The sequence below is a fragment of the Mustela lutreola genome, chromosome 16 (genome assembly GCF_030435805.1).
Source record: "Mustela lutreola isolate mMusLut2 chromosome 16, mMusLut2.pri, whole genome shotgun sequence".
NCBI lineage: Eukaryota > Metazoa > Chordata > Mammalia > Carnivora > Mustelidae > Mustela > Mustela lutreola.
In genome coordinates this window covers 42749537-42761490 of record NC_081305.1, presented here as the reverse complement: position 1 = coordinate 42761490, position 11954 = coordinate 42749537, and the positions used below count along the sequence as shown (strand labels likewise).

General features: G+C 55.3%; 1 protein-coding gene across 4 annotated transcripts; it reads right to left on the bottom strand.

The window, feature by feature from the left end:
* Nucleotides 1-1695: 1695 nt before the first annotated feature.
* On the bottom strand, nt 1696-10741 carry APLP1 (amyloid beta precursor like protein 1). 4 transcript variants are annotated; one of them, XM_059152865.1, is made up of 17 exons: nt 10483-10741; nt 9434-9577; nt 8551-8683; nt 8223-8335; nt 7860-7993; nt 7566-7750; nt 6978-7108; nt 6531-6605; nt 5546-5704; nt 5335-5463; nt 4376-4475; nt 3369-3476; nt 3091-3114; nt 2832-2902; nt 2535-2597; nt 2260-2403; nt 1696-2146 (listed from the first exon to the last, which is right to left on the bottom strand). In XM_059152865.1, exons 1-17 carry the CDS (start codon nt 10627-10629, stop codon nt 2048-2050), a joined length of 1959 nt encoding a protein of 652 aa, XP_059008848.1. In that variant the 5' UTR covers nt 10630-10741; the 3' UTR covers nt 1696-2047. The 4 variants fall into 4 exon arrangements, with proteins under 4 accessions (XP_059008848.1, XP_059008849.1, XP_059008850.1 ...); XM_059152866.1 differs by lacking the exon at nt 3091-3114; XM_059152867.1 differs by lacking the exon at nt 2535-2597 and having other exon boundaries at nt 10483-10740.
* Nucleotides 10742-11954: the final 1213 nt, after the last annotated feature.

Sequence of the window (11954 nt, the reverse complement as noted above, 5' to 3'; positions counted from 1 at the left end):
CATACTGAGCAAAATGGCCTTTCACTTCCTGTCCCACGGGCTTGGAGCTCCTTATTCAGTTAGCCTGTTGATCACCCTTGACTGTGAAAACACAAAGCCAGCATTTCCCCCCTATCTGTGGCGCTAGCCATAGATTTCTGCTAGGTACAGTATAATGCAACTAAAGGTTTAACCAGTATCAGAATGATGTTGGAAACTGGGTTCTCCAATGAAGCTGTGGCATTGTATGCAACTTGCGTCATGTGGGCATTTTCTTCCCAATGTCTACTAAGTCTATATTTAATATACATGACTTGTAATTACATGTATATATTATGATGAGACACTCTGAGCTCATAGACTCTTTGGAAGAAAATCTAATTCTAGGAGCTTCCTCCCTAGGCCATCTGCAATAAAATTGTGTACTAAGCTGACATTAGAGCATGACATATTACTGCCACCTGCTGGGAAGTTGTGTTAAAAGGGAAATCTACAGTGTGTAGAAAGTGAAAGTTATCACTTGGAGTTTTGCAGTGCACACCCTGAACAGCATATGGGACAGCCTCAAATTACTGGACAGCAGGTTAGCAAAATGAGTAAGAATATCGTTGCTGGAACCAGGTTGTCCTGGTTGAATCCCTAGCTCTGACCCTTCCTAGATGGTGACCATTGGCATGTTATGTAACTTCTTACCTCCGTTTCTTAACCTATAAAAGGGAAGAGTGATAGTACCTCCTTCATGGGATAGAAGTAATGATTAAGTGTGTCAATGTATGTAAAAAGCTCTGGGAGCAAGTGCCTGGCATAGGGTGAGTGACTTATGAGTATTTGCTGCCATATTGTTTTAAGACTGTATTTATTTATTTGAGAGAAAGAGAGAGAGCATGGGGGGGCAGAGGCAGATGGAGAGGAAGAGGCAGACTTCCCCACTGAGCAGGGAGCCCAATGCAGATTAGAGCCCAGGACCCTGGGATCATGACCCTGGGATCATGACCCAGAGCCAAAGGCAGACACTTAACCAACAGAACCACCCAGGCATCCCTGCTTCCATATTGTTTTAAAACTTATGAAATAGCAGGCACAGTTCTAACATCTCCACAAATACTAACCCTTTTAATTTCCATAACAACCCTCTTGGGGCAGGGAAAAGCATATGCAGATGGTTAACCCCAAAGCCATAAGACGGGGAGCATGAGGGTTTAAATTCCAATAGGCATTTGCAGACATCACATTCTCCTCTCTGGGACACATAACTGGAATTTACACACTTCAGGGGGATTCCTATTGCCTCCTATAGAAGGGATGAAAACTTGTGAATAGGAAGAGGGGTTCAAGATTCTCATTCCCTTCTTGGAATCGTAGGTTGGGGGTGGATGCTATGTGTGAATGAGTGTGAGGGTGAATAGAAGGCAGGAAAAACTGCCAGAACACAGCTTCCTCAGAGTCTATCTTGGGATTTAGCAAATAGAGGTCCGAAGTAATAAACCGTTCAGCACCACGGAAAGCTCCTGAGTGGGCAGGGGGAGCCTGTCCAGTCTGGTCCCCGCCCCCTGCACGCCAATCCCTGCCCTCCTACAGGCTCCGCCCAGATTTTTAGATCTCAGATCCTAAAGCTCCTTCCCATTGTTTGAGGAGGTGAAGGAGGCCTGGGCTGGGATCCACAGCAGCGTCCAGAGCTGTGATTACACACTGATTCCCCCACAGAGACGCAGGATGGCATGGTGGGGGAAGGATTTTATTGGCTTGTTAGTGGGGAGCACATGGGAGGGTGAATTCTAGGGAACAACAGACACTGGGACCAAGCTGGTGATCACCTTAAGGAACAATAAATTAACTTACAAAATAAATTAAAGTGAGGGAATCCCAAGCAGGGAGGCAGCTGGGAATATCTGGGGATTTCTTGGGAATGGAATTTGGAATTGGAAAGGGGAAATAAGAACTTCCAGCCCCCTCAAAAAGGGTGCGAAATGAACATTTTTGAGGCCCCCACAAGGCTGGGAGTTGGGGTTCTGGGGCTCCAGAAAGTGGGAAGGTCTGGGCTCAGCCAAAGGAGGTAAAGGGGGCTGGTTCAGGGTTGTTCCTCCAGGAAGCGGTAGGTGGGGTTCTCGTAGCCATGACGCTGCAGTTCCCGCAGCTGCTGCTCCTCCAGGGTCAGCATTGGGTCCACCTGCAGTAGAGGCCAGGAACAGAGAGGCATAGGGACCTGACCACAGATCTCACAGTTCCTTTGCGTCCAGGGTCTGGAATTCCTCCCCCATCCCATGTCTTTGTGTCTCTCACCTCCACCACTCCATGGCTGATAGCCCCATAGGGCTTCTTCCTGCGCAAGAGCAGCAGGGAGAGGACGATCAGGGAGCCCCCACCTGCTCCCATGATCAGCAGACCAGACACGGCCTCTCGGGACACTCCTGTCCCTGCTGGTGCCTGCGTGGAGAGGACATGGGGCAGAGGCCATCTCTGAGGCTCACCAAGGCCCTGTGTGGCTTTGGGAGTCAAAACCTAGCCACTGACTTCTGACCTCTCCCCCTAAGTCCCCAGAATAGTCCTCCTCTTACCAGCTCATCTCTCTGAATCTCCGATGAGTGGAAAGGAAAACCCCTTGGAACAGACACATTCACCTGGGGAAGCAGGAGGTGTCAGCGACTCAGGAGACTGGGCCCGGCTTCCTCCGCCCCTGGGCCCCAGTAGGGCATCCCCCAGCCTCCTTCTTCCCTAGGATCCCGAAATCCATGTTCTCAATCCCTTCTTCCCTCAGACCAAGGAATCCAAACCCCTAACACCCTCCTTCTTCAGATGCTGGAGTCCAGGACCCCTCTCCCATCGACCCTCAGGCTCCCACAGGTCTGACTTACCTTTCGCTCATACTGCTCCAGGGGGGACATCTTCTCTTTCCCAGAGGATGCAGCATCTTGTTCTGTGGACCCTAACCCCCAAGTCCTATCTTATTCCTGAGAGTCGAGAATGGTGCTATGCCTGCCTGAGGAGGCGGTCAGAAGGGGCTCCGGACTCTACCCAGCAGGTCTGGAGTTCCCAAAGGATGGACCCTTTCCCATTCTGGGCTCAGGGACTAGTGGGATTTGGTGGCTGGGGTCTGTTCTGGGAGATACTCACCTTTCGGAAGGGCCATGGGGGTGTCTGCGGGCAGCCAGAGGAGGTAAGACAGGCAGAACAGTGAAGAAAGGAGGGCATCATCGAGGAAAGGGTGGAGAAACACCCTCCCGGGGGCCAAGGCAGGAGGATCCTACAGACGTCTGCACAACCTTAGACATCTGTTCCTATCCTCTCCCACTCACTGTGTTGGTAAGACACCCCCAGACTTTAGGGGATTAGCATGGAGGTTGGGTGCCTGTCCCCTGAAGTCTGGGGCTATCATATTTGGGTTAACTCACCATCCTTGGAATCCAGAGGCTGAAGCCCACCCTTGTCCTCACTGCTGCCCGCTGGGGCAGGGGCTTCTAATTCATTGGGATCCAGGTGCTCAGAGTGGAGGAGCTCCTCTGAGGGGAACATGAGGAAAGGGGGTTGAGATCATGAACCTAGGGATGCCTCAAAACAAAGCTGGGGGAGCAAACGGCAACCTAATAGTAGAGTGATTGGGTATAGCCACAAGTATGATCTGGGAAAGTGGGGAGCTAGATGGAGACACCCCTGGCAGGGAGGATTGAGGTTGAAGTTTCAAGAGAATGGCTCCTTCCTTCCTTCTTTCCTTCCTTCCTTATCTTCTTTCTTTCTTTCTCTCTTTCTCTTTTTCTTTCTTTCTTTCAGATTTTATTCATTCAGGGGTGCCTGGGTGGCTCAGGGGGTTGAGCCTCTGCCTTCAGCTCAGGTCATGATCCCAGGGTCCTGGGATTGAGCCCCGCATCATCGGGCTCTCTGCTCAGCAGGGAGCCTGCTTCCCCAGCCCCCCCTCTCTGACTGCCTCTCTGCCTACTTGTGATCTCTGTCTGTCAAATGAATAAATACAATCTTTTTTTAAATAAAAGATTGTATTTATTCATTTGACAGAGACAGACACAGCGAGAGAGGGAATACAAGCAGGGAAAGTGGGAGAGGGAGAAGCAGGCTTCCCAAGAAGCAGAGAGCTTGATTGCGAGCCTCAGTCCCAGGACCTGGAGATCATGACCTAAGACAAAGGCAGATGCTTAACAACTGAGCCACACAGGCACCCCAAGAGAATGGCTTCTTTAAAGAATAGGATTAGGTGTGGAATATCCAGTAGGAAGTCACAACAGATCTGGGGCTTCGGTAGGTCACAGTTTCTGGTGTTTGTTCTCTCATGGTGGGGGGGGGCTTGCCTTCGAGTCTGGATTGGCTTTGCCACTTTCCTTAACCAATAGAAGGTGGGCCCCTGCCTTAAGAAGCCCTGGAATGGAAACTGGGGGTCACAGGCACTCACGGATCTGGGGCCGCAGCTCCTGAGCCAGGTGGGGATTCTGGTCAAGGAGCCCCAGGCTCTGATTCATCCTTTCTTCAATGACTTGAAGGTGGGTCTGCACCTGTGGGGGAGGATGCAGTGGGGAGAGATAGGGAAACTGAGGCAGGGTGAAGCAGGAAGGTCAACAGGGTCCAAGGAAAAGTAGCATATACGATGGACAGGAAATAGGGCTCAAAGGCCAGGAATTGGGCCACAGGAGGGAAAAAACTGAAGGAGGAGAAGCAGAATAAAAAGAAAAGGAAAAGATGTACAGCAGACAGGAAGTGAGGGGCCTGGAAAAGGAAGTAAGGCAGAAGGGAAAGGAGTAGTCACCAGGAAAAGTGCCCAAGAGACAATGTAAGTCCAGGATACAAGGAATACAGCACGGAAGACAGGAAGTCAAGGTGAGTGAGAAGGAGGAGCAGAAAGTCGGCTCTGAGGGATAGAAAATGAGGTTTCAGGGGTTGCAGAGAAGGAAGTGGGATTAGGGGGGTCCTTTGGAAATGATGTGACTCAAGGGCAAGATTTGGAGTTCAAAAGTGTGGAATGGAGTAGTCAAGACACGAAGAGAACATCCAAGAGGTAGGAATTGGGATCTGAGGACACAGAACAAGGGCTGCAGGGGACACAAGTGGGGTGAGGGAGAAAGGAGAGCAGATGGGCAGGAACAGGGTGCAAGGCCCAGGAGGGGGATTCTGGGAAAAGAAGTAGGAATCCAAGGGACAAGATGGGGGGTCAAAGGCACAGGGGTGGCGGTGGGGGAGTGGGGGTGAGAGCAGCGATCCGGGGTCTGAGGAGTCGGGATCCAAGGGGCTGGAAAAGGTCCTAAGGCACGGGGGTGGGGGGTTGCCAGGGATAGGAAGGGCATCTTGAGGGATGGGGTCCTAGACACCGGGGTCGGAGGGCGAACGGGCTGTTTGGGGGCTGGAAGGATCAGAGACCTGGAAGCGCATCTGCTGGGCCTTCTCAGGGTCCACAGCCGCCACGTGCTGGTAGTGCCGAAGCGTGTGCCGCTGCTCCTTCTGCTCCGCCCGCAGGTAGCGCCGCAGGGCCAGCAGGACGCGCTCCGCCTGCGGAAGGGAGAAAGGCTGCCTGCCCGGGCCTGCCCAAGACCTTTCCACCCTCTGGCCTCCGACCCCTCAGCTCCCACACCTGAGGCGGATCCCCCTGCAGCGCCGCCAGGAAACCTTCCAGGGCCGCCCGGCGCTGGTCGTTGATAAGGGCGATGACTCGGGTGGCGTGGGTCTCCACCAGGCGCTGTCGCTCCCCAGACACCTGCTCCTCCAGGGTCTGCAGGATGGACTGGAAGTGCTGGCAAGGGGGGTGAGCACAGGGCCAGGAAAGGTGAAAACTGGTGAGAGTCTGGGGCATAGGCAGTCTGGAAAGGCAGGGCTCTAGGGCCACAGGGTAGTGGAGGAGGGTGCCATGGGTCTAGGCATGAGTAGAATCCACCCTAGGGTGGGACTAGGTCCCGGGACACTGACTGGAAGGAATGGGGATACTGGGCCAGGCAGAGCCAGGCAGGACCAGGCCAAATGGGAGCTGATCTGAGGAGGGAAACAAAACTGTTTAGGAACAATCTAGGAACTGAGCTGGCTCACATTCAAGGGAAATACTTTCCAAGTATTATGGGATAGGGAAGGCTTTAGGCCTGGGTAGGGCGAACTGGAGATGGTCTGTGCCTGAATAGGACAGAGAGGAGTGGAGCAAGAGTCAGGGTGTGGGGCTAACCCCAGCCAGGACTAAAGGTGACCGGTGAGTCATGAGGCCGGGCCTACTGAGCCAGGATTGAGAAAAAGTGAGATTAGAGGGGTGGGACCAGAGTCAGGGGGCAGGGCCTGAGAAGGCCCTGGCTGCATCTTTAGGGGCTCAGCTGGGGAGAGAAGCATAGAGCCGGCCCTCAGAGGTAAGCATCAGGTTAAGAGGAAGCTAAATATGGTCAGTCTGAGGAGAAGAGAAAGGCCTGGTCAGCCATAGGCCCAGAGAGGTGGGGGCCAGATGGAAGGGTGGGGCCAGGAGAGACCAATATAGTAGGGGCAGAGCTGAGGGAGGCCGGACCAGGCCAAAACCAGGTTGAGACCAGGTATGTCCCAGGTAGTGGGGTAGGGTGAGTAAGACCCACTGGAGGGTGTCCTACCTCGTTCAGGGCCTGTCTGTCAGCCTTGGGCAGGTTCTTGGACTGGTTGTCTGCCATAGCCCATTCACGCATCACCTGGGGTCAAGGGGAGCTTCAGGATCCTGGAATCTTCCCTGCTTTACCCAGTGAGTCCCCCCAAACCCTCTTCAAGACTCTGGAGTCTCCAGATCCCTTAGGTTCCACTGGTTCACCAGAGGTTGAGGCTCAGAAGGAATTTAAAGTAGAAGAATACAGTGTACCAGAGTTTTCATAGAATCTTGGTGGCATCTTAGTGGGATTCTAAGTGGGTCAATGATCCCTGATCATCTTAGAGGTGGTGTTGAGGGCTAGGGGTTGCTGGGGGCTTGAGGAGTCTTTGGAGGCAGCCTCAATATGCGCCTGAGGAATTCTGTGTTTATTTAGGGAGTTCTGTGTTGTGGGAAATCCTGGGGCTCCCAGGATCATTACCTCATTAATCTGGCGCATCCTACGTTCCTCCAGGTCCATCTTGGCCCGCAGGAACCCCTCATGCTCGCTGATTTCTCCAGGCATGCCAAAGTACACATCCACACCATCTGTGGGCCTCACGGTGGTGGTTGCTGCAAGGCCAGGAATCAGGGAATCAGCTTGAAGCCCATCGCCAGGTCACCTTCCCTTCCCAGAGAACTGCATTTTGTAGAGCACACTGGAGGCCACCGTGTGTCCACATAACCATAACTGCTGTGAGGCATCGTGAGAGATCTAGTTCTGAACTGGGCCTGTTCTTGCAAAGCTTAGGAATCCATTACACCATCCTTCAGCCTTCCCCAAAAGAACCCTGAGGAACAACCAGATGGCTCCTCCACCTCTAGGTACCCCCAAACCATCTTCAACCCTTTGTATCCTTCACAGGACGGCCCTTCCTTTTCTTTACCCAGAGTTGCTCCCATCCCTTCCGTTCCCCTTAGCTGGGTCTCTCCCCAACAGTTCCCTCCTAAAGATACCCCTACACCAAGGCTCTCTCAAATCATCCTCCATCCAGGGCAGAGGGAACTAGGGGTCCAGAGACTGTCTCACCTTTGCTGACCCCTGCAGGGCTGTGGGAGCTTGAGGGTAGAATTCTTTCCTCCTCTTCTTCCTCTTCAGCCCGTGGGGGCTCCACGAAGTAATCATCCACTGGCTGTAGGAAGGAGTCCTCCTCTTCCTCCTCCTCACCGCCCTCTACTCTGCCCCCTAGGGGCCAGGACCGGGTGGAGGGGTCACTGAGGGAATAGAACACTCAGGGCAATGAGAATCTGACCTGCACCCCCAGACTTCTGTTTCCTGCCTCAGGAGCCTTGGGATGGGCATGGAGGATTCCCTCCTACTCACCCAACTGCTGTCCCAGACGGATCGGGGGTCACCGGAGGGGGACAGCACACATACTCCACACCTCGGAACCGATCTGTGCCACAGGGCAAAAGCATGCCGGAGCCATGCAGGATGAGGCCCTGGGAACTGCAGGCCTGTGGGAAGAGTAGGCCCAGATGTCAGGATTGTGGGTTAGGAGAGGACAGAGGGGAGCATGGATGCCTAGGTCTTGGGGACTGATGGGGCTGGAGCCTGGATTCTGGATTCTGTTCTACTGGGAAGAGGGGGCTGAGGTCCAGACTCAAGTTCTGGAGGGGATGGGGCCTTAGGGGACTGAACTCCTGGGTTCTGGAGTATGAGGATGGGATGGGCCAGGGTCCTGACCTCCTGTGCCTCCTGATGCCTCCGGGTTGAACTCTCACACTGGTCCATCCGCTCCTGATGCAAGAATCGGCAGCCTTCAGGCACCAACAGGGCCTCGCTAACGAATTCACCTGCTGGAGAATGGGGGCACCACAGTGAGACCTTCCCACAGACATTAGCTCCAACCTCCTCAGAATCCAGGCATTTTATCCTCGAAGGTTTTCTGCCCCACTCTGGCACCAGACATCCAGATACCTAATATGAACCTGAGCCCAGGGCCCAGAATCTCACCCCTGGGAGACACCCATCCCCCCGCACTTCTAATCCCCTCCCCCAACCTGTGACTCACGCAGGCAGCGGAAAGGCACAACCTGGTGGTGGGGGTGGGCACAGCGGCCACCCCGGGCACCCCCGCACCAGCGCTCCATGGGGATGGCCTGTGTCGCCTGTTCCACACGTGCAATCTGCAGCTCCGGGTACATCTGGGGGCACCGGGTAGGGGCGATCAGCTCGCAGCCTCGCCCCTGCCAGCCGTGCTTCTCCACTGGCCATGTCCCTTTTCAAGGGTCTAATAATCTCCCTAGGCTCTGCTTCTCCGTAGAACCGGTCTTAGATATCTAAGCCCGCCAGGCCCCCTGGCCACGCCCCCAGTAGCTTTCCCTCAGAAGCCCCGCCAACCACCCAGAGATTTAATACCCACCTCTCTTCGTGTCACCTCTGTCCTCTCCCCCAATAGGTTTGGCCCACCTTTAAGCCTCACCTTTTCCTCGGTTTGGCTTCTCAGGAAGCATCCCTTCTTTCTGTATTAGAACTGCCTTTTTGTAGCTAAGCCTCCTAGCTTTCCTATTCTCATTGAGCCCCACCCCTTTTCCTATCTTGCAATCCGCAAGATCTTTTTCTTAGCCCCGTCCCTCATTTGACCACGCCCACCTTTACCCCTACTTTTGAGGAGCCCATCACAGAGTTCTAAACTCCGTCTTTTCACTAGATACTGCCCTTAGCTGGCCCTCTTTGCCCAGTTCTCCTTTCCTGACCTAGTTTCTCAAAAACAGGTCCTGCCCTATCCTAAATGTGCCTCTTTCTTGGCCTCGCCCCCAGCTCCTGCTGCCTACTTAGATCCCTCATTCTCCTTGGACCCTGCCTTTTGTACCACTAGCTCCTTTTGGGCGACGCGGTCTAGTCTCGGAACCACTTTCCCACTGACCACGCCCCTCTCAGTAGGTCCCGCCCACCTGTCTGCAGTATTCCAGCACGCGTTGCGGGTCGCGGAGACAGCGTCGGGAGCGTTGTGGGTCTGGCTCCCAGCGGCCGGTGCGCAGGTCCCGGTGAAGCGTTAGGTGCCCGCATAGTCCGGCAACCTGGGCCGACCCCGGGGCCTGAAGGTCGGGTCGGAGGGGTCAGCGAGGGCCCCGGGACGTTGGCACGTGGGTCCCTCGGACCTTTGCTCCTTAGGACCCAGAGGTTCAGACTCCCAACACCAGCCCCCTTCACAAAGCACCGCGCACCCGCCTCCTAAGAGGTACTGTTCCCCGGGAAACAGCTCCCACAGGGCGGGGGCGCCCCAGCTCTCCTGTTGCTATGGCGACCCGGGTCCCCCGGGAGTCTCGCGGCCTTGTTGCCGCGGTGACAGGCTCCGCCCCCACCCGGGCGCAGCCGCACTGGAGCCCGAAGGGGTTAAAACTGAATCGCGGGGGAGGAGGCCAGAACCCAGGCGTTCTGGCCCCTCCTCCCTCCATCCCTAGCTCAGGGTCCCATTCTCCAGCGCAAAGACGACAAGGCCTGGCTTCAGGGCCCTGCAGGCCTGGACTCCAATCCTTCCAGGGCTGGAGAGCTACATCCTGGGTCGGGGGTCGGAGGCTGAAGACCTAGACTCCTGCGTTCTGGGAGGCTGCGGGGGCCCTCAAATGGGTCCAGAGGATGCAAGGGGCAAACATTCTTGGATGCAGGTGTCTTACTGTCTGGTGGGTCCCGTGTTCAGGTGGGAAGGGGTAGGGGCTGAGTCACCTAGGTCAGGAGGGTCTGAGGGGGCTAGACTTTCGGGACCAGCGGCTCTGGAACAGCCAGTTCCTAAGCCAGGGGCGGGAGGCAGCTGGGAGGACAGAAGATGGGGGAGCTGGAGCCAGAACTCCTGGGTTCATGAATGCCTAGTGCCGTTAGGGGCGTATAGGGGCCGGCCCCTTGGCTGGAAAGACTGCGCTTTCTGCCCTGGACGTGTCTGTGTCCGGGTCCAAGGCCCGGTCCCGCCCCTTCCCCCATCCCCCAGGACCCGGCCGGGCCTCACCTCGGCCGCACCGGGGCTCCCACCGGCCAGGCTCCCGACGGCGAGCTGCGCGCGCAGAAGGAGCAGCAATAGCGGCAGCAACAGCGGCAGCGGCGGCGGGTCCCGGAGGCGGCCCAGACCGCGAGCGGCGGGGCTGGTGGGCCCCATGTCCCGGCCCTCGCGCCCTCACGTCCCCTGCACTCCCGCCCGGCCCGGCCCGGCCCCAGCGGTGACAGGAGCTCCCAGCGCCACCGCCGCCGCCGCCACCTCCTCCCACCGCCCCCGGGCTGCGCCGGCGCCGCCAGCCCCGCCCCACGCCGGCCCCGCCTTCCTAGCCAGGACAATAGCGTGGCAGCTCTGCGCAGAGTGGAGCAGCTCGGGAACCCCGGGTGGGAGCCAGCGCCAAGCCCCCGCCTCCTAGAGATTCCGGGAGTCCCACCCCATGCAAGGGCATAGCCAGGAGTCTGGGTCATAGGCTCCGCCGTTTTGAGCCCTTCCTCAGGACCCTCACGCCCAGCTTTATCTTCCCTCACACCCACTTACAAATCAGCCTTCTCTAACAGGCGTGACAACATTGGAGATCTCTCCCCCCAGCAAATTCCTCCCTTGAGGTCCCAGGAATACAGGCCTGGGAAACTTCCCTAATCAAACACAGCAGCTGAGACCCAGTCCCCTTCTCCCTCAGATCCAGGAGTCTGGGCTGCAGGGGTCTTCATTTTCAGGACTAAAGACCAAGGACCCTCGCCTCTCCCGCCCACCCCTTTCTTCCTAAGACTCAGGAGTCTTGGCTTTCTGCTCTGCTTTCCAAGGATCCCAGGTGTTTTGACCTTTAATTCCTAGCTCAAGGATTCATAAATCAAAGCCTTTCTTTAAGGATGACCCGAGTCAGGTGCCATGCACCACAGGACTCAACCCATCCTTGCTTTAAGGACAATGGCATCTCTATTCTCTCTAGCTTCTTCCTCCCCCCCTCCTCTTCAGGGCTCACTGCTTTGTCTCCTCAAATAACTAGAATTCTGTCTACCCCAAGCCCACTGGAGCAGCCCTGTCATGTATGTGCATCTGTGCATCTATGTTTGTGTAGATGTATGTCGAAAGAACCTGGAGTGCTACATGGGTGGCTCATGGTTTTGTTCCTACTCTCACTTCATTGCCTAGGGTAGAGGAAGGGCCTTAGGGCAGGTTTTTTAAAATTAAATTTTAAAAATTTTAATAAACATATAATGTATTATTAGCCCCAGGGGTACATGTCTGTGAATCGCCAGATTTACTTACACACTTCACAGCACTCACCATATCACATACCCTCCCCAATGTCCATAACCCCACCACCCTTTCCCTATTCCCCTCCCCCTGGTTACCTTCAGTTTGTTTTGTGACAGTAAGAGTCTCTATGGTTTGTCTCCCTCCCCATCCCATCTTGTTTCATTTATTCTTTTCATACCCCCCAAACCCTCCACGTTGCATCTCCACTTCCTCATATCAAGATCATG